Source organism: Photinus pyralis, unplaced genomic scaffold (genome assembly GCF_008802855.1).
Source record: "Photinus pyralis isolate 1611_PpyrPB1 unplaced genomic scaffold, Ppyr1.3 Ppyr1.4_LG8, whole genome shotgun sequence".
NCBI lineage: Eukaryota > Metazoa > Arthropoda > Insecta > Coleoptera > Lampyridae > Photinus > Photinus pyralis.
Genome location: NW_022170819.1, coordinates 13,926,357 through 13,946,268, shown reverse-complemented (window position 1 = coordinate 13,946,268; position 19,912 = coordinate 13,926,357). Strand labels below are relative to the sequence as shown.

The following is a 19,912-nucleotide window of genomic DNA, read 5'->3' as shown; positions in this document are numbered from 1 at the left end:
TTATTGTATGATCTACAAATCCTTTGAGATCCTAGGCTATATGCGTAGGGGCTGAGAGGAGGGGACCTATCGATATTGTATCTAAACTGAAGGCAGAAGGCGGGATTTTAAGTTTTGATCTAAATGTTTATTTTGGTCTATTAAAAATAAAAAATACCCGTCTCATCTTTAGTGTTTTCCTTTGTGTGCGTTTCGTGACTGTGCAAGAATTCTCTGTTGTATTGTGATGAAAGTATGGGTATGAATTTATAGCTTGTATTGACGGAGAAGTTAATTATTAATTAATGAATCAATAAACGTGTTATTATGGATTAAAATATAATTATGAAAACGCGCAGTGCAGATTGATGACTGTATTGGAAAGTTTGCGATTCTATTTTCGCAAATCATCTTATATTTATGTTTTTGCCAAAAATATACACACGTTTTCAGAAAAAGCATTTGACGGTCAAGTTCGAAATTTATTTTTCGAACGAAAAACGAAGAAGGCCAGTGGAAATGCGCGCGCATTGTTTTGCGTCCTTCGTAAGGGAGACAGCGACACCGTGATTATTGAGTTGAACAGGGACGGCGCTAACTTCAAAATACGTTCGGTAGACACATTAGACTGTGAAAAGACAAACGTAGAAGCAGTGTTGCACTTTTGCGTCTAATATCAATATCATAATTACTCAGCTGTTGTAGGTGATTGACTCTCTGACGTCTGTCTGATCCGTTGCATTTTATGTTTTAGCGTATTTATGTGTAGCATTTTGTGAAATTCGCCCGTCTAAATCAAAAGTGCATGTCAGCATGAGCGAATTAACCCAAGAGGAGGTAAGTTAGGTTACTCTTTCACGCATTTACCTTTGTTTGCCAACACCACATTCTCTGATTAGATACGAAGACGACGGTTGGCCAGATTGGCCGCCCTCGAGAACAATTCGCCCTCCAACTCGACATCACCACCGACGACACCGATATCTCAATCGCCTCTTAATAGCATAAGGATCCAGAGTCCCTCGCCGTCTGCCGACGAAAAGCCAAACAAAGACATCAATGAGGATGTCGAAAGCGGCGAAGGCAGATTTCAGATACCCACAAAACCGATCGACATGCCTTCTAGTTCGACCGCCAGAGATTATCGGCGGAATCCGCCGCAAAGAAGCGACTCGGAGACCAGTTCAACTCATATGGAGGTGGACGAGGCAGGCGGTTGTGTCGATAAGACTGCTAATACGGATATTGATTCCGGAATTGAAAACATGGAGGTAATTCTTTTGTTTCCTTTATCTTTGTTGTGACATGTGACTGGGGAAAGGTGGAAAATTACCGCCTTTAAACCATTTTCAGATCTGTTGTAGACGGTGCTAAAAAAGAGAATCGACACTATACCTTTAGAGACACTTCTGTAGGTACTGGAGGAAGTATTAAAAAATGCCATGTGGTCATTTCATAAAATTATTGAGATGTTACGGCACATGTGAAGTTAGTCTCTCACGTAAAAAATTTTGCAATTGTTCTGGAGGGTCCCTATAAGGTCCTTGATAAATCTTTAATTTTGAAAACATTCGGGGCCAACTTCACACTCGTCATAATCAGAAAGCTATGGAGAGTTTTTACTTTTGCCACCAAGAAACACAAACAAGTTTTCTTGTGGAGGGTAAAGATGTGAGTCGGAACAGTTCGAAGAGGCAATTGATAGGATGTATGTAGAAACCTTCTCGTGTACTTACATGATTAATTTCTATGATTGTATCGAGACAAATATGTTCTGTTTGGAAAAAATGTGGGGTATACTTCATTATTTTCGTCAATGTATAAAATGCAAAATGTGTAATATAGTAGCCTCCATGTTGAAGTTTTATGGTTTTTTTCAATTTTCCACCAGAAAAGGTGAATTTGATAAAACCCGTGGAGCTCTTTAAAATGACACATCTGGTTATCATCATGAGTCACTGACTCATCTGAAAGAAGATGGGGTGATTTTCTTCCACTAAATAGGACCCTTCTTGAAAATCTTGTTTAGGGATATTTCAACTGGTGGTGAAATGAGCCTTTTTGTGTGTTAGGTAATAGTTGCAATAAGTACATGCTTAGTACCGTCATTGTATATAAGGTGTATACACAATGGTACTGTCAGTAGGTTTTTGTCCCTGAATAGTTCTCTACAAGAACAGGAATACTATACATAAGTCATAGTATTCTAAAGGCCTGTTTAGAGTTTGCAAGTTTTATTGCGGACAATAAAAATTGCAACAAATGGCAAGTGTTTACAAGGGGCTTTCTTTCGGTGATCCAATCGCGTTTGGATTGTCAAATCACGTTCTTTCGAAGTGTCATCTTATAATCATGATTGCTAAAATCGTGAACAAACTGAACATAAAAGTTTTATGATCACGAATTCCTAACCTATAAATGCAAGAATATTTTTGCTCAAATGTTAGGTTAGTCAATATTTGTAACCGAAGAGGAGCATAATCGTGCAAGTACTTCCACTTATATTTAAATTATTTTCATAATCCAAACAAAAAACATGTAATTCGAATGCAAATGTGTACTCCTAAACTTAACCACACTTTGATTTAAATTCGCGCGTTCTTTCGTAAAAAGTGATCCTACAAATCACGATCTTGAAATCATGATTGCGAAGTAGCCGATAGAAAGCGCCTACAGTCTGCAATTTTCATTGCATAGTACCAACCCTATAACATTAAATAAGTGTGTACAAAATATCTTCGATTTGTCATTTGCATTTAACTTGTTCTTCACTTATCTATTTATTGTGCATTTCAATCAAGATGAACAACAGAAATTGTCAACACATTCATCACACTTCACATGGTTGGTGCCATAGTAATTCTAGATGTTGGCTTAAAAATTCCCCTAAAATAGTCACCAGAATTGCAATTGCAATGCAATAAAAATCGCTCCGGGCTGATCGAAAAGTACACTTGCGCGCATGCGTGCACTAAATATTGCCGCAATTTTTATTGCCCACAATAAAACTTGCAAACTCTAAACAGACCTTAAGCATTTGATATGATGGATGGATGAAGTTGCTTGATTGGATGATAGGTTTGAATCAAGAGAGTTAGTTGCAGTAGAGCAACAGTTTTGAAGCAGGATAGCAATACTTACTTTGGAGATATGACTTAAATTATTCGCAGCGGACTCTTTCAAACCATATCCCACTTGTTTTGCTATATGCCAACACTAAATTGCTAATGAGTTGAAGGCAGGATATGTACAGGGTGGTTCAAATTCGTGGCTCACCCTTGGGATTTTATCAGAATTTCCATAGCGCGCTAGATGTAGAAGCTATAGGAAACTACTTTCTTATGGACGCCATATTGGATTTTACATTCATTTTCCAACAAAACATCCACGGGTAACTAAATCTTGCCGAATTAACATGCCTATGATTGGGATACATTCAAATGAAATAAAAATCTAGTAAGTAGTTTCAATGATACTTTATTATAGTCGAACAACATAGGTACAGTAGTAGAGTCCTTGAAATCCGAGCCCAGGTAAACCAAGGTTCAAAAGAAAAAAAACCTAGAAAACTCAAAACCTTAGTTTATTTTCATGTAATCTCAGGCTCTATTTTGGGCTACTCACTCCAAGCCATCCGGTGACGTGTTTGAAGGTCAATGACACACTATAACTCTCAGCCATAGTTCTAAAAATAGATCAGTGCGTTATTGTCTACTTTTTCAAGTCATAAGCACCTATAAAGACCATTTTTTATTTTTAACTTGAGGCATGTACAGGGTGGCCAACTAAGAATGCGAGGTACTGTATCTGAGAATCTATCCATCGTAGAGGCTTGTGGTAAAAAAAATTATTACTAAAACGGCCACGAGCAAAACCTGGAAAATATTTTTAAGTTTCTGAAATGACCGCTAGGGGGCGTAACTGCAATCTGGAATTTAAAAATATTATGTTTTTGTGAATTCCGCTATATTAACCTAACAAGAAAATGTCCGGTCTTTGAAGTTGACGATAATCTGAACAATTTTTGTTTGACAATTTTTCCTGTATCTCTAAAAATGGAGTGGTGGGCGGTATTCAAAGGTTTCCGTAAAGAACACCCTGTATCTTCGAAACGGCTGAGCCGATTTAAACAAACTCGGGTTAGTCAAAAGAGCTATTCTTCAACTACAAATATTATACTATTTGAAGTTTTGTTAGTTTCACATATCACCGCTTGAGGGCTTTTTTCGACATTCTGACAGAAATGGTTAATTTTCTCAAAAAAATTAAATGCTTTGGTTCGATTTTTTTTTCATGAAAAAATAGCTAAATGTAGCATAAACAAGCTCGCGAAAACAGCATCTCGATATCTTGAGATATATTATTTATTTATTTTTATATCGTGGTGGCCAACATTTCGAGCATTTACGGTGGCATTAAAAGCTTCCTTTTTTAAATAGATCTACCTTAGGGCCACAAATTATATACTAAAAATAATTCCGGAAAAATTAGCTTAAAAAAATTAAATTTTGAGGGGATAACATTTTCTTTGGCCTAAATTTTAGGTTAGGAACAAGACATCGAGATGCGGTTTTCGCGAGCTTGTTTAGGCATCATTTAGCTACTTTTTCATGAAAAAAAATCAAACCAACGCATTTAATTTTTTTTAGAAAATTAACCATTTCTGTCGGAATGTCGAAAAAAACCCTCAAGCGGCGACATGTGAAACTAACAAAACTTCAAATATAATATTTGTACCCGAAGAATAACTCTTTTCAATTTACCCGAGTTTGTTAAAATCGGCTCAGTCGTTTCGAAAATACAGGGTGTTCTTTACGGAAACCTTTGAATACTCCCCACCACTTAATTTTTAGAGATACAGGAAAAATTGTCAAACAAAAAAGGTTGAGATTATCGTCAACTTCAAAGACCGGACATTTTTTTGTTAGGTTAATATAGCGGAATTCACAGAAAAATCACTTTTTTAGATTCCAGATTGCAGTTACGCGCCCTAGCGGCCATTTCAGAAACTTAAAAATATTTTCCAGGATTTTCTCGTGGGCGTTTTAGTAATAAATTTTTTTTACCGCAAGCCTGTACGATGGGCAGGTTCCCAGATACAGTACCTCGCATTCTTATTTGGCCACCCTGTACATTAAATTTGACTTCGTTATGATAAAACATAGTTTTTTGTTTTTTTTTTCGTGTAATCCAAGGTACCACTAGCCCCAATTAGCTCGGATTATCAAGACTCTACTGTATATGAAATAAGTGAAAATTACAACTGCTCAATATGTCTTGCTCTTATTAAATGAACTGCACGGACTATGTTGGAAGGGAACTCTTCAACATTTCTAGCATACCCTCCACTATAAACGCAATCTTTCAAAGTACTCCAAAAGAAGAAATTGAGCGGAGAAAGATCTGGGTGGCCAGTTAGCAACGCCTCCATTGCCTTTAATTGTTTGCTGTATGTTGTGATTACATTTAAACTTATGCAATTTTATAATTTAATTGGGTAAAATAGCATGTGTGTATATATAAATAAAACTAGTCTTGTCATACAATTCCCTTTAAGCGTTTAATTCCTACAAAATACAATACCGTAATTATTCCTGAGAAACTGGCGAACGTTTCTGGTGTTATAGGGTGACGCTCCATCTTGTTGGAACCAGAAATTCGCATAGAGGTTAATAATAATAAAAACTTTATTTGGGCACAATAAATATATAAGAAAAACTAAAATTATACATAGAACTTGGCGTCCAAAAGGCAGAGTTCACTGAGAGACTAGAAGCCCCGTGTGCTCTTTCACTTAACAGTCAGTGGAACTTTGTAAGAGTCACAAGCGACCGTTAAACATTATTTATTTGAAACGAAATACAAAAGTAACATTAACAAGCACAACGGACATCGTCTCAAAAAAAATTACACACTTAATTAAAGTAATGCGCGCCGTTTCCTAAACCGTCGACCTTCTCCGCTTCGTATTAATTACAATAGTGAAGGCGTCCGTTACAACATTTTAATTCCTTAAATTTAATGTACCTACACATTAGTTTTGAATAATCTGTAGTCTGCCTTCAAGAAACTTAGGAGCCATACACTGCGCTACAAAATGAAAAATGAGATAGCGCGAGAGGCAGACAGAGCATAATTTTTGAAAATCGAGAAAGTAAACCTTTAGTCCGATGTACGCAAGGTGTTCCTAAATACGGAAGGAGCTAATTGCCACATTTTATGACTAAAAGTTCATATAAACATAGGTCCGCAAAGGCTTCGATACCGATCTACAGTACACTTTACAAATTAAACCCTTAACATTATGCAAACACAAGGTACAATTTCAAATGCGAACTGTCAAAACTACTAAAAACAAGAGGTTATCAAAATAAAGCCAGGGCCTACTAGACCATTTTAAAAATTGATATACCGAGAATTGATTTTTATTTTTTTTTCCTCGATAACGGTCGCAAATACGGAAGAGACCAAACAGTTTCCAAACAAATCAGAAAATCAAATTCTTATTTTACAATCTGTCAAAAAAAAAGTGCAGGGGTAGAAAATGAAACATGATCCCTGAGAAACAACACCCTGCATTACCGGTGGCACGACCAATGATGTAAGTCCTTCATTGTAACTTGTATTTCAAATTTGAGCAAAATATCCTCAAAACTCCAGGAGATATCAAGAAAAAACTTAAAAATTTTGAAATTTTAACACCCTGTAGATCGGTCACGAAGCGTTTGCGGATCTATATTGCTTTTATTCATAAAATAAGGCCCCTTCTGTAGTTACAATCATTTTTGATATGAGTTTGATAATTGAAATTGACGTTTAAGCTTAACCCGAGATTTTTCGCTTCCTGAACCGTCTCTAATTTTTTATTTCTTATTATATCTAGGAATGAATAACTTACCTACATTTACCGGGCGTAATATGTAATGAATGTTGTTCAGTGTAATTTAAAAAGATATTTAAATCTTTGTCTATGACTCTATGTCACAGTTTGCCTTCTCAACTTCGGAACTAAAAAATGCATAGTATAATTGTGTATCATCAGCATACAAGTGGTAATCACAATATTATTTTAATTTATTTATAATATTTGCAATATATATTGAAAAAAGCAGAGGTCCTAAAATAGAACCCTGAGGAGCGCTACATTGCAAATTAATCATTGTTGCAGTCCTGCCATCAATGGACTCCTTTTTTACTTTTGTGAACTGTGTTCCGGTTTCACACCATAAAATATAACAAAACAAAAAAAGACTGTACAAAATAAATAGGTAAATAAATACATTGAAAAAACTAAAATATAGGAGCATTGGCATTACTTTATATACCTAGAATTCCCAAAATGCGAAAAGGCGACCCCAGATCTTCCAGCCGGCCGGCGTACTTAGTGATAACGTTCAAAAATAAAACTTTAATTAATTAGTATGCCCCATGTTATCATAAAAATGTGAGATCAGTCTTAAAATTTATGCCAATTAATCGCGCTTCATTTGATACGAAGCACAACCCAATCAGACGAAGTTTGCACATTGTTAACTTGAATGTTTGGGTCAGGCGATCAACGTAATTGCACGGCCTTGCTTGCTTTAATTTTCGTTTTCACTTAACATTTGAACAACCAAAGTCGACTATTAATTAATTAACGAACCGGGAACCACAAAATATTACTTTTCTCTCGTCTTCTCAAGGAGGAGAGCTTCCGGAAGCTACAAAAATAGTTGAAATATCTCTACGGGAACAATTAGATACGATTCTTGGTTTCCTTATCGGCGGCTAAAACGGCGCTATAAATAAAAGCTACAGTTTTTCGTAAAGAAGCACCAGTTTTGAGTTCCCCCATATACACGGTGTTCATAAAGCTGGTAGCTTTCGTGTACGAAAACGGGTGCTTCGTTACAGTATGACACGTCATTTTTTAGCGCATTTTCCAACGAAGTTGGGTGCGCTATTGCAGCCACTTTCTCTGTCCGTCCGTCTGTCCGAGGCCTTAACTACTCCTACAGTTTTCAAGATATTTAGTTCGTTCTTTTTGCATTCGGTAGCGTATCGCTCTGGCACCTGAGTCAAGGAAAATCTTGACGATTGAACTGCGCATGCGCAGGGTGCGCATTGTTAACTTTTTTTATTTATTAATATATTTTGTTGAAAGATATCGCATATAGTAAAAATCAGATATGCGCAGACTGCGCAAAGCTAACTTTCTTATTTATGGAGATATTTCTTTGAAATTTTAACCAAAGATGCTTATAGTAAAAGCAAACGTATTGCATATTGTAAATATCAGATTAATAAGCGTATGCGCAGGACGCGCAATATTAACTGCGCAGTAAGCGTCAACTTCCTTATATATGAAGATATTTCTGTAAAATTTTAACCATATATACCTCTAGTAATGAAAAACATAGCGCACATAGGTATGGCCTTTGGGGAAGTATTGGTCAATTTATGGAAAATGCGCCTTAGGGTGAAAACCTTTTTACTTGTTTTTCTATCTCATTCCGTAAAATCCAATATAGCGTCCATAAGAAATAAGAAAGCTAGGGAAAATGAAAACGAAATTCGACATTTTCAGTTTTTCAGTGATATAATAATAATAATAATATTGCCTTTATTATTTAAAAAAAACAAATATTTATTCCAGTACATTAAAATTAAGGTCGAAGTTCAGTACTGCGGCAATGCCACAGTCTGCTCTTCCACTTAACCCCATTACTACATGTATTACTAGAAGAGAAAAAAAAGATTCAACTAAACAATTAAAAAAAGAAAGAAGAGGTACTTACTCTAAAACCATTAGCTCTTACTACGCCAACAAATCATTATTTTGTATATCTCTGTTATTTTCACAGATTTTTCAAAATTTTATGATCCTGCTCCGAAATGTTGCTTTTCTTTGCTGCTAAAAGATCAAGTGGACTGTCGCTACACTGTCCATATTTTTGGATGATATGATTCAGATCAATTTAATACTAAAATTTAAAATGGGCGGGGCCTGCGAAATGCTACTTAGGTAATACTAGCATTCAAGAGTGCTATTTCTTTTACAGGTAGAAGAATCTGACACCAAAAAAGACTTATCGAGACAGCGAACAATATCCTCCTCGGAAATGTCGGACGACCAACTACACGCGGTAATTAGTCGCGTCTTAAATGTAGCGTACAAAGAAAATTCCGATGAAAGCTTATACCTACCCCACACTGCCGAAGTCTTAAGTGACAGTATTTTAAGTACAACTGACCTAATTTCACAATGTTTAGTTGAGATACTATTCCACATCGCTGGCGGTAACAACCCTTTTAAAAAACTAGTACAAAACGCCGACCAAGGCGATTCGAGTAGCGTCAATTCTTTCTCTACGAGTCCCGCTCAAAACGCAAGTCCATCGAATAGTCCAATCTTCAACTGCCCAACTCCACCCCTGCCGTTACTCGACGAAATTTGCAATGGCGAAACGACACCGCAGTCGGTTGCCTTGAATTACTTAATGAACTGTTATATTCGCGTATCCGTCGAAGAACGCAACCATCCGAAAAAGTCGAGCGTGCCACCGTTCTCCGAACTGTTAGCCGATCTACGATCGCAAATCGTACATCACACCGCCTTAATCCTACAAGGTCACATCATCCCCGTCGAAAAACAAGCGAAATCCTCCCTTCTGGATCCTCTTCTAAAACAAACACTTCCGCGCGGCTTCATTTCGGAACTAGTTCTACGAACTTATACCACATCGAACACATTCTCTAGAATTTTTAGCCCGCTATTACAAGATCTCTTCAATTTAATGGAATACGCCAGCATTGTCGGCAACGAACATCGACAGCCTATCCAGATTTTAAGCGAACTCGTCGAGATCCGCTGCGGCCCGACCGGCAACATAAGGCCGTTATGCCGGCTAATAACGGAGCAGGCCCAGTTTCTGCCGAAGACCACGACCCAATCGCCGGGGCGCGAACTGACGAGGACCTCGTTTCTGGGCCCGTTCTTGTCGGTCTCCGTGTTTGCCGACGACGAACCGAAAGTCGCCGAGAAGTTCTTTTCGGGGAACACATCCAGCGACAAAACGTTAAATCACACGTTGCAGCACGTGCTGGAGCACGCCAGGGTCGTAATGCACAAATTGTGCCACGATATACTGGCCAATTCGACTAGTCGCGACTCCATGTTGACGTATCTAAGCACGCTGTTGAAGCAAAACGAGAAGCGCGCCCAAATTCAGGCGGCAAGCAGGACATTGGCGGGTGATGGGTTCATGCTGAACCTCTTGAGTATACTGCAGATGTTGGCGGTGAAAGTGAAATTGGACAAAATCGACTTTTACTATCCGTTCCATCCCAATTCCGTCATAGACATTAAAAATCAAACTCGACTCAAGTTCACTTCGCAAGAGGTCACCGATTGGATTGAGGGTTTAGGTGAGTTCGGTATCGTGTAGCATTTGTGCATTCGAATCGTTGTAGAAAAAACACATTCGTGGGCGGAGGCGAAGTTTCCCACCCAGTGCTGGTTCCTAACTTTACATTGCCATCATCTCGCTTTGATACCGACATTGCACAAGTACCAACGAAGATTGCGTGCAATACGCGATATTCAGAAGCTGCTGGACGAGACGATAGCGGGCGAGATACAGTGGCGAGACACGCCGTTTGCGCATCGAAACCGTTTGTTTATTCGCAGGTGGAAGCATCAAATTCGGAAGCTCAATAAGTAAGCTATCATTATGTAGAACGCATTTCTTTAGGTGGAAGTGGCAACAACTTTTCCCTAGTTAATTGCTCCATTGCTTTAAGATAAGTTAGTGAGACTATCATATTGGAAAATTTGTTTACATTTTTTTTTACTTTTTAACTATCACCCCAGGATTTTACAGTTGATGATAAGGTTATCTTTGTGATGAATCCAAGGTTTAGTGGATGAAAACTTGCATGAATCTCGATTCCAAGTGATTGTGCACAGGAATAAATAATCCAAATTTTGTTTATCACAATGTGCTACGAAATCAGCTTCAAACAATCGCAATTACGCGGAAAAAAATAATTCTCATACCCAAATAGTGCGTGCTAACTCTTTGAAAACCTCGTCTTAAGTTTCACGCACCAGTATTTTTACGCGATCGCTCTTGATGCTCAAACGAAAAATAATTTTAGCGCGCGCTCGCGTTGTTATCGCTTTTTATCGCCAGACGTAGTTGAGTTCACGTTCGCTATAAAGTGGTATATGTGTAAATTTTCCTATGTTGATCAAAATAGCGGCCACCTGTTACGGTGTATATAGCAGTGTTTCTCTCTATTTCTGATATGTTGTGGCTGCTTGATTTAATACGCTTAGCGAATTTATATTTGCACATAATTAGTGTGAGGTTTGTACGAATTATGATTCAGTATTATTCTTAATACGTATTTTCTTTCGGGCTTTGTAGTCCCTCAGTCAGAGTTTTGTTCTGTTCCTGTCTAACTCCAAGTATTAACGCTGTTATATAGAAATTTTGTTATTTGTGCATCGTAAAGTAGTTTTCTTGAAGTTAGTCATGTTTATGCTTTTATTTTACCAATTTGTACGGACGATTTGTTGTCAATCACAATTTTGCTTTTGTTTAGTTAACGTAAAGTGAATTATTAATTCTTATTGATTATTAATTACGGTCTTAGTATTCGATTTACAATAGTGTCAGACGTTAGACATTGCTACCGCAATATTTATATACCGCGCTATTCACTATCCCTCTTGTTTGTTTGTTTTGTTATCTGTAACAGATAAGGCAAAAAAGGGCCCTTCTGTGCTCAGAAGGTCGAGTTTAAATCCAATTTTCATTTTCAAGGACTCCTTTATACCGGGTGATTCATTAGAAGTGATTGCAGTTTGAATTTCCCGCAAATCAAAAAAATTCTGAAGTGGGTACTAACTGATGATCATTTATTTAATTGCAGTGGTGTCACATCATGCTCTCAGTAAATCGTTTACTTATTTATAATCTACAAATACTGTTTCTGTTTTACCACAAATTATAAACTAACACTAGACACAGTCACGTTTCTTACATATTTTACTCTAAAAATTGTTCAAAATGGAAAAAAAAAACGCAAATGGCACACAACAATTAACGGCGACACTGGTTTCTTAACTGACAGTCATGACAGAACAAAATTACTAACGAAATTCAAACCGCCAATTTAATAATGCAAAAAACACTAAAACCTTACGCGCGAAATTCAAGCGATCATCACTTCTAATGAATCACCCGGTATAACGTTTGATTACATATTGCTTTTCAATACAATCGAAGCGCAATTACTACATTTGTTGTACTGATAATTTTCTAGACTACGAGTTGGTTCCCTTTTGCTAAAAATTGAGTTAAATTTAATCATAGACATTTCAGATCAGTTTTTGTAATATTTTGAGATCATTTATTGAATTACCCTCGATTGTGGCAATTCTGTTTAAGTTATACCCCTGTCAATTATTTCATTTCTTTAGCTTATCAAGACCAGAATAAGGATTTCTTAATCTGGTGTGTTCCCCCTTTCAGTTAGTATTCTCTGTCCTTTTTTTAGGTTTACTAAAGATTAAGTTGCGCCTATGCAGTTTATTATTATTATATTTCCTTTTTGCTTCGTTTTGGCTAGAACCCCATTATTCATCCCGATCCACCTCTGCTTATCTACTTGTAATGTTGTTACATTTGGTCAAAGTGACCGTAACACGTAAATCTGCATTTTTGTCACGCGCTCAGCTTTAAACAAAACGGAGCGAAACTTTTAGGTGCATGAGATCGTGGCAACCACGCTCACCCACCAGACATACTTCTGTTCACGTTCGCTATGAATCGGTACATATGGAAATACCTTTCTAATTCTAAAGCGACCACCCGTTACAATGTATACCGGGTGTCTTCTTTATCGCTTGATTGCGAGGCCTGGAATCACACAGTGGCCGTTCTATATTCATCAACCATGACTCATGAGTGATTTTCTTAACAAGCACTGTACTAGTTCAGGTGAATAAATATAAGAAACAAATCCATTTTTTCGATTTTGAACAAACGGGCGACGCTCCATAAAAGCCTACAAATTTCGAAAAATCTACTGTTGATAACCAATTAAGATAGTGTTAGCGCTCACTAACGTCCGACCGAGTGGCGGCAGTATCCTCCCTAAGCCTTTCGGTTTGTCCTCCAAATGTGTCCAAACTGCAACTTTAACATCTTCGTCACTGCAATGGCGTCCTTTTAGGTCCTTTTTTAATTTCCCGAGCAATTGTCATTTGGCCTTGTTTCATTGCTGGGAGCAGAGAAGGGGAAAAGAGGCAGAGAAATAGAACATCATTTTAGTAAATGGAGGTTTGAGGCGAAACAATCTTGTAAAGTAAAAGGTTCGAATTCATTCGCAGAAACACACAGAAAATATTCAACTTTATTTATAAATGAAATACACTCTCTGTATAATACCCCTTAGGTGCTAAAAGAAAATGATAAACACCCTGTACAAAAATAAAGCGAACTGCAATACGTTAATATATTAAAAATTTCCAGGCATCGGTCTAAATTCTACCGCACTCAGTGTCCAGAAACACCAACTTGATGTAAAACGCAAGTAGAGGTGGTTAAATTTCCTTTACATAGTTCAAATATACAACAAATGTAAAGCGGCAAAACTACAACGCGATAGAACAAATTGTTAATAAATACCTTTAATGTTTGAGCACCAGGAGTTTGAGATGCGTTCCGGTCACGGCTTTCAATCCAAATAGAAATTATTGGCTCTGCACGGACCGAGCACAGAATGCTCGCTGATCTTCCACCATGGAAATTTTCAACCTCCTTGCTTTTTTCCTTGGAAATAATAATAATAATAAATCGTCTTTATTCAATACTGCGAAAATCTTCGTCCGCCGCGTGACGGTAGTTCCATGAAGATGATGGTTCGCTTTTGGCTTAATTTCTTTCTTTGGGATCCGCCTATCGGAACGATTGGCTTAACATTTGCGATTATGACCGGCGCAGATATAGCACTTCGTGACGCTGTTTTACGAATGATGACTTTCCACTTTTTGGACACAGATTGATTAATTATTTCAGTCTCACTAACTTATTCTTAAATGTGGTATACTTCTATACACCATTCTCGGTATTTTGAGCGTGATTTTCTCTTGTAATTTATTCTATTCTACTAGAACTGACTTATATTTTAGGTCTAAAGCTTGCGCAGACGCGGGATTGTTAGACGACAATCTTATTAGACGTTCGCTCATCTTTTACACGTCGGTCGCCGAGTTCCTACTGTGCTTGATGTGTAACGTATCGCCAGGCGATCCCAGACCCGCTTTACCTCTTACCGCGACCGTACCGCCGGGTTTCGCCGCGCTGCCCGAATGGTACGTGGAAGACATAGCCGAATTTTTGCTATTCGCCTTGCAGTAAGTCTCTCGCATCGGAAGACAAAACATTATTAACATCCCCGTTTTAGGTATTGCCCGATGATTATCGCAGACAACATGGAGGATTCGTTAATAACATGGATACTGATAACGATATGCTCCTCCAATAGCATTAAAAATCCCTACTTAGTGGCCAAAATAATTGAAGTTGTTTTCGTAATTAATCCGAATATACAACCTCGAACTGAATTGTTGTATTCTCGTTTTATGTCTCATGATATATCTCAGACTGCTTTACCGAGTTGTTTAATGAAATTTTATACTGACGTCGAAACCACAGGGTCTAGCTCGGAATTTTACGACAAATTTTCTATTCGCTATCATATCAGCTTAATTATTAAAGGTACCCAATTTGAGTCTAATGCCGTCAGGTGTACATTTTAATTGTAGGAATGTGGAATTCGCCCATACATCGAGAGTCTTTAATAAAAGAATCGAGAAGTGGCACACAATTTGTTAAGTTTATCAATATGCTAATGAACGACACAACCTTCTTATTGGACGAATCGTTGGAGAGTTTGAAGAGAATTCACGAAGTACAAGAGTTGATCACTGACGAAGTCAATTGGGCGAAATTGACGCCTGAGCAGCAACAGAATCGCATGCGCCAACTGAGCGCCGACGAAAGGCAATGTCGTTCTTATCTTACCTTAGCAAAAGAGACTGTCGATATGTTCCATTACTTAACTGTAGATATTAAGGAGCCTTTCTTGAGGCCCGAGTTAGTCGATAGGTTAGCTTCTATGCTCAATTTTAATTTGCAACAGCTGTGCGGTCCCAAATGTAAAAATTTAAAAGTCCGCAATCCGGATAAGTACGGTTGGGAGCCTAGACGATTACTAAGTCAACTCGTCGACATCTACTTGCATCTTAACTGTGATCAATTCGCCGCCGCGGTTGCCAGCGATGAGGTATGCAAGCGCTAGTTTTTCGTCACGATATACACGTATTATTTTTAGCGGTCTTTCCGTAAGGAATTGTTTGACGATGCGGTGGTTCGATTGGAACGTTCGCTAATAAAAACGCCCTCGGAAATTTACGAGTTTAAGGCGTTCTCGGCCAAGGCGACTCAGATTCGCGTCGATAATCAGAAGTCCGAGGACTGGATGGCGGACGCGCCCGACGAATTCAAGGATCCCCTCATGGACACTTTGATGACGGATCCGGTGCTGTTGCCGAGCGGGCAGGTCATGGATAGGGCGGTCATTATGAGACATTTGTTGAATAGCAGTACGGATCCGTTTAATCGGCAGCCATTAACTGAGGACATGTTACAGCCAGGTAATTATTACTCTCCTATACAGGATGGCTTCGTTCACTGATAAGTCGGGTGTAGTAATGTGTTGCAGTCTAGGTCAGCAGACTGGAAATGTATTAAAAACGGTTGCAATTGTTTATAGAGAAGAGGGAGGGGTGTTTTTGAGACTTTCTATGAAATTGTATGAAAGCCGCGTGACGGGTCACCTACCGCAGAGCGCCATACAGCAGGAAGGGTGATTTTAAAACTAGCGTTCCCCTGGGCGCTAGAGTTCGCTTACTAGATTCCAGTTTACCTACCAATCATGCAACCCATTGGGGTAAGCTGTTCCACCTTGCGCTTAGGTTTTTTTTTTTTTACTCTTGGTCCCGGCAGTTATTTTGAATTTCTTCTCCTTATTTCTATTCCTCAGTTTTTTTTTCCAAATCTGTCAATCCCTTTGAATGTTTGAGACACTTTGAATTACTGAGATTATTCGGGTTTAACCCCTCTGGGTTGTCAAGCTTCACATTATTCAGATATTTTAATTTTTTCAAATCGATTTTTTTTTCCAGTTTCTTCCAATTCCTCAGACACTTTACATGTTGGGGACGGTTTACATTCCTCTGATGATTCAGCTTCCTCAAATTCTACAATCCCTTTGGATTTCTCAATCTCACCTTTTCTAAATCTTGACTGATTTTTAGAACAATTTGGGTTTTCAGATCCTCGGTACACTTGAACCGTAAACCACGCTTTTGAGTTTCAAAATGTTAAAAATGTTGGATTCTTCCTTTTAAACTAAAGAGCAATCCAGCATATACGGGGTGTCAATTTTAAAACTTGCAGTCAGCCATATTTTCCAAACTAAAGAAGATATTGAAAATCGCGCAAAACCGTTTTGGGGGTATCAAGGGGGAACCAGAATGACATTGAGTGACAACCCCCCACCCCCTTAACCCCCGCTCCCCTAAATGGCAACCTCATACTTGTGCAATGAATAAAGAATACCAGGAAGGAGCATTAATCAAGTTGTATACGAGAGAGAGTGCTATGGAAGTCGGCCATTTGCAAAAGCCACTTATGAGTCATTTTTGTTGTGGCTGTTGCAGTGACATAAAAAGAATGGTTAGTTGTTGTGCTTGTGGTTGCTCCAAAACAGAAAAAAATAACACTTTGGGAATTACATTTCATGTGTAAGTATTGATACCAATATTATTTTTATATAGTAGATGTAAATTTACAAATTTTTTATCGGAATGTAGTTTGAGGTTAGTTAAACAAAAGTCATAGGCGGAGTAGACACATGGAGGTTTAGATTGTTTTCGTGTAAAATTCTTTATAATTGTATCCTTCTACAACTGTAAGGTAGGTACGCCACTGGAACAGGAAACTACTGTCCGCCATTTGCAAAAGCCATCGCGGTCGCACGTATACCTATTGTTGATATTCTCCTTCCTGGTATTCTTTATTCATTGTACTTGTACATCGTTGGAAAGCTACTGATGCTTTCCAGTGGTACCAATAAAGTCAATATTCATTAAGATAATTTAACAAAAATTTAATAATTAACAAAAAAAACTAAATGTTGACATTGAGGGATTTATGGCAAATTGGCCAAGAACTTCAACCTGAGCTGCTTCATTAAGCAATCTCGGTTGCTTTCTTTTTTTATTCATAACAGATCCCGTTTCTTAGAATATAGCGACCAAATCTTGAACATAGGCATGGCTTAATTTTTATTTTTTTTGTTAATTATTAAATTTTTGTTAAATTGTTTTAATGAATATTGACTTTATTGGTACCACTGGAAAGCATTTTTCAGTAGCTTTCCAACGATGTGTCACAAGTATGGGGTTGCCATTTAGGATTTTTGAAGAGGTGAGGCTGGGGGGTTGTCACTCATAACGTCATTCTGGTTCTCCCTCGATACCCCCGAAACGGTTTTGCGCGATTTTCAATATCTTCTTTAGTTTGGAAAATATTGCCGACTGTAAGTTTTAAAATTGACACCCTGTATGTATTTAGTTATTTCTAATAGGAACTCCCAGCTTTATGAAAACACCTTGGATCAAAAAGGGAGGAGTGATGATGATGGGGAATGTTATGTTTTGTCATCACCTTTTAGTACCAAACTAAACATACCTCCACTCCTTGCACATAACTCTTTCTCACTTCTCAGGAATGATTGTTGAAAGCTCAAAGTAAGAGTTTGGTGGGACTTTTATGCCATCCAGTATTGTTTCGCAAATATCTTGTTATAGACCTTTTCCCAAGGACCCGGTGACATACCTAGGAACATTTTTAAGTTCACCCCTGACCCAAAATGTTATGGGAAAACCCAATCTATCTGGGTGTTTATTTAGACTTGCAGTGATTGAAGGGGGGGGGGGAGTACCACAATAACCGCCATTTTAGAGAGAGAAAAGTGCAGTTGAAAATGGCATATCTTAGTGTGTCAAAATTCTACGACAACCAAGAACAAGTGGATCTTGCCATCATGTTGGGGAGAATCGATTGCGGTACTCTATCAATATAGTAACTCTAATTATTGTTGTAATAACACGCAACATAGATCTCAACAAATTGTCTGTTGCAGTGAACGACTTAAAGGAAAGGATCAAGATATGGAAACTGGAACGTTCCCGTTCAAACCATTAAATTTTGTGATTTGATTACGACCCCCTCTGTACATAACTGTTATAATAATTGTTTTATAGAACACGATTTCATTTCTGATGTTCTGACGGGTCGTACTCGAACCGTATGGTCGATCTCACTTGTAAATATCCGAATTTGCATTTTTAATTTATACAAAAGCTATTCTGGCAGATGTTTTTCACGCGCGCGCAGAGAAACGTTTTGTTTAGTTGATAAATTGTTAAAATAAGTGCCACCGTGCGGGTGGCCTGGGAGGCGTATCCTTGAAAATTTACAACGGAGAAAGTTCTAGTTCAATCTTGTTATCACTTACGCTTTTCGGTTTGAAAGTGGTATCGTTACGTTACGATAAGCATTAATTATTTGAAAGTTTTATGTACAGTATGTTAGAACTAATTGAACAAAATGAATTTGTGATTAGGATAATCTTTTTATATGAAATGATATCATGTTTTAAGTGGTGGTAATAAATTACAATTTGTAGTAGTTTTTTTTCTTTATTAATTTTATAGTTTTATTATGCTAAAGCACATGGGCAAGTGGGGGAAATCGTATTTTATATTAACACCTGTGGTTTATGTTGTGCATGGTGGCACTGTATGTAAAAGTGCTGATATTAGTTTAGGACAAGGATCATTAGGTGGCAGGTCTCTCATTTGGACCGTTTGTACTACCTTTCTATCAAAAAATAAAGATGATGATGATTTCTCCGAAACGAAACGTTGTATTGAAAATCTCTGAAGAGTGTCCTATGGAGCTCGAAAATTAGCAGTGAGGAAGGGTTTTTTTATTTTTCTGGATCTGCTCAAATTACATCAGAAAAAAATTAAAACTAAATCGACAAATTTTGGTTTTTCTGGAATATACTCGGTAATTGGAATTTTTCGAATTTCTTAAAGTAATTGCGCATCTTTTCTCTAATTTGACCTTCGTTGTATCTTCTACGGTTTCTGAGATCCGCATTATAGACATCCTTATCTTGGACACCACAGTATATAATAGTGAGCATGGGCGTTTGCAGAAATGACTGTAAGGGGTGGCACAATGGCGGTTAAGAATTGGTATTGGGGGTTCGAAGTACCCCTAAGAAGGAGAATTTTACAAATTGGAGACAAATTCTCACTTTTTTTAATGGAGACAAACGTGTCATTGAATTACTTGCAACTCGTAGACTTGCTAAACCCAGTAATATGTGTGGTATGACTGGGTGATGTGAGTAAAAAATTGAGTGTACAAAAATAGTGTATTGTTTACCAAGGAAGAGAAGTGAGTTTATTAGTACCTATGCTGGAATAAAAGGCTAGTCAACACAGGCATAGAAATCAAAAGGAAGTAAAATTTCTGTCCCTAGCAACGAAATGATACTTCGCTGTTTGAATATGATCAGCGAAATGGCACATTTAACGAACGTATAACAAAACTCAATTTTTATGACTTGGAGACTTAGCTTCCAAATAAAAAAATTTGGATCATTAATTTACGTAATTTGCTACGCAACTATTAGTGTAATGATAAATATAAGACTATTTCAGGCGAGCCACTTGCATTGTATCAGGCCTCACTGTCCGTTGTGGGGGCGAACACGTCTTCTAATGCCAATTGCA

At 37.7% G+C, this 19,912-nt stretch overlaps 1 protein-coding gene across 2 annotated transcripts; it reads left to right on the top strand.

The window, feature by feature from the left end:
* The first annotated feature begins 201 nt into the window (after nt 1-201).
* Nucleotides 202-18,794, top strand: LOC116178983 (ubiquitin conjugation factor E4 B). 2 transcript variants are annotated; one of them, XM_031498666.1, is made up of 10 exons: nt 202-680; nt 734-816; nt 879-1,250; nt 9,024-10,389; nt 10,435-10,681; nt 14,165-14,389; nt 14,440-14,753; nt 14,801-15,321; nt 15,370-15,691; nt 18,247-18,794. In XM_031498666.1, exons 2-10 carry the CDS (start codon nt 793-795, stop codon nt 18,306-18,308), a joined length of 3,453 nt encoding a protein of 1,150 aa, XP_031354526.1. In that variant the 5' UTR covers nt 202-680; nt 734-792; the 3' UTR covers nt 18,309-18,794. The 2 variants fall into 2 exon arrangements, with proteins under 2 accessions (XP_031354526.1, XP_031354527.1); XM_031498667.1 differs by having other exon boundaries at nt 202-684.
* Nucleotides 18,795-19,912: the final 1,118 nt, after the last annotated feature.

Excerpts from the sequence above, each read along its gene's own strand:
- LOC116178983 (XM_031498666.1), top strand. The coding sequence starts at position 793 with ATGAGCGAATTAACCCAAGAGGAG. Across the intron at positions 10,682-14,164 it reads CAAATTCGGAAGCTCAATAA|GTCTAAAGCTTGCGCAGACG; the intron begins GTAAGCTATCAT and ends CTTATATTTTAG. Across the intron at positions 14,390-14,439 it reads TTTTTGCTATTCGCCTTGCA|GTATTGCCCGATGATTATCG; the intron begins GTAAGTCTCTCG and ends TCCCCGTTTTAG.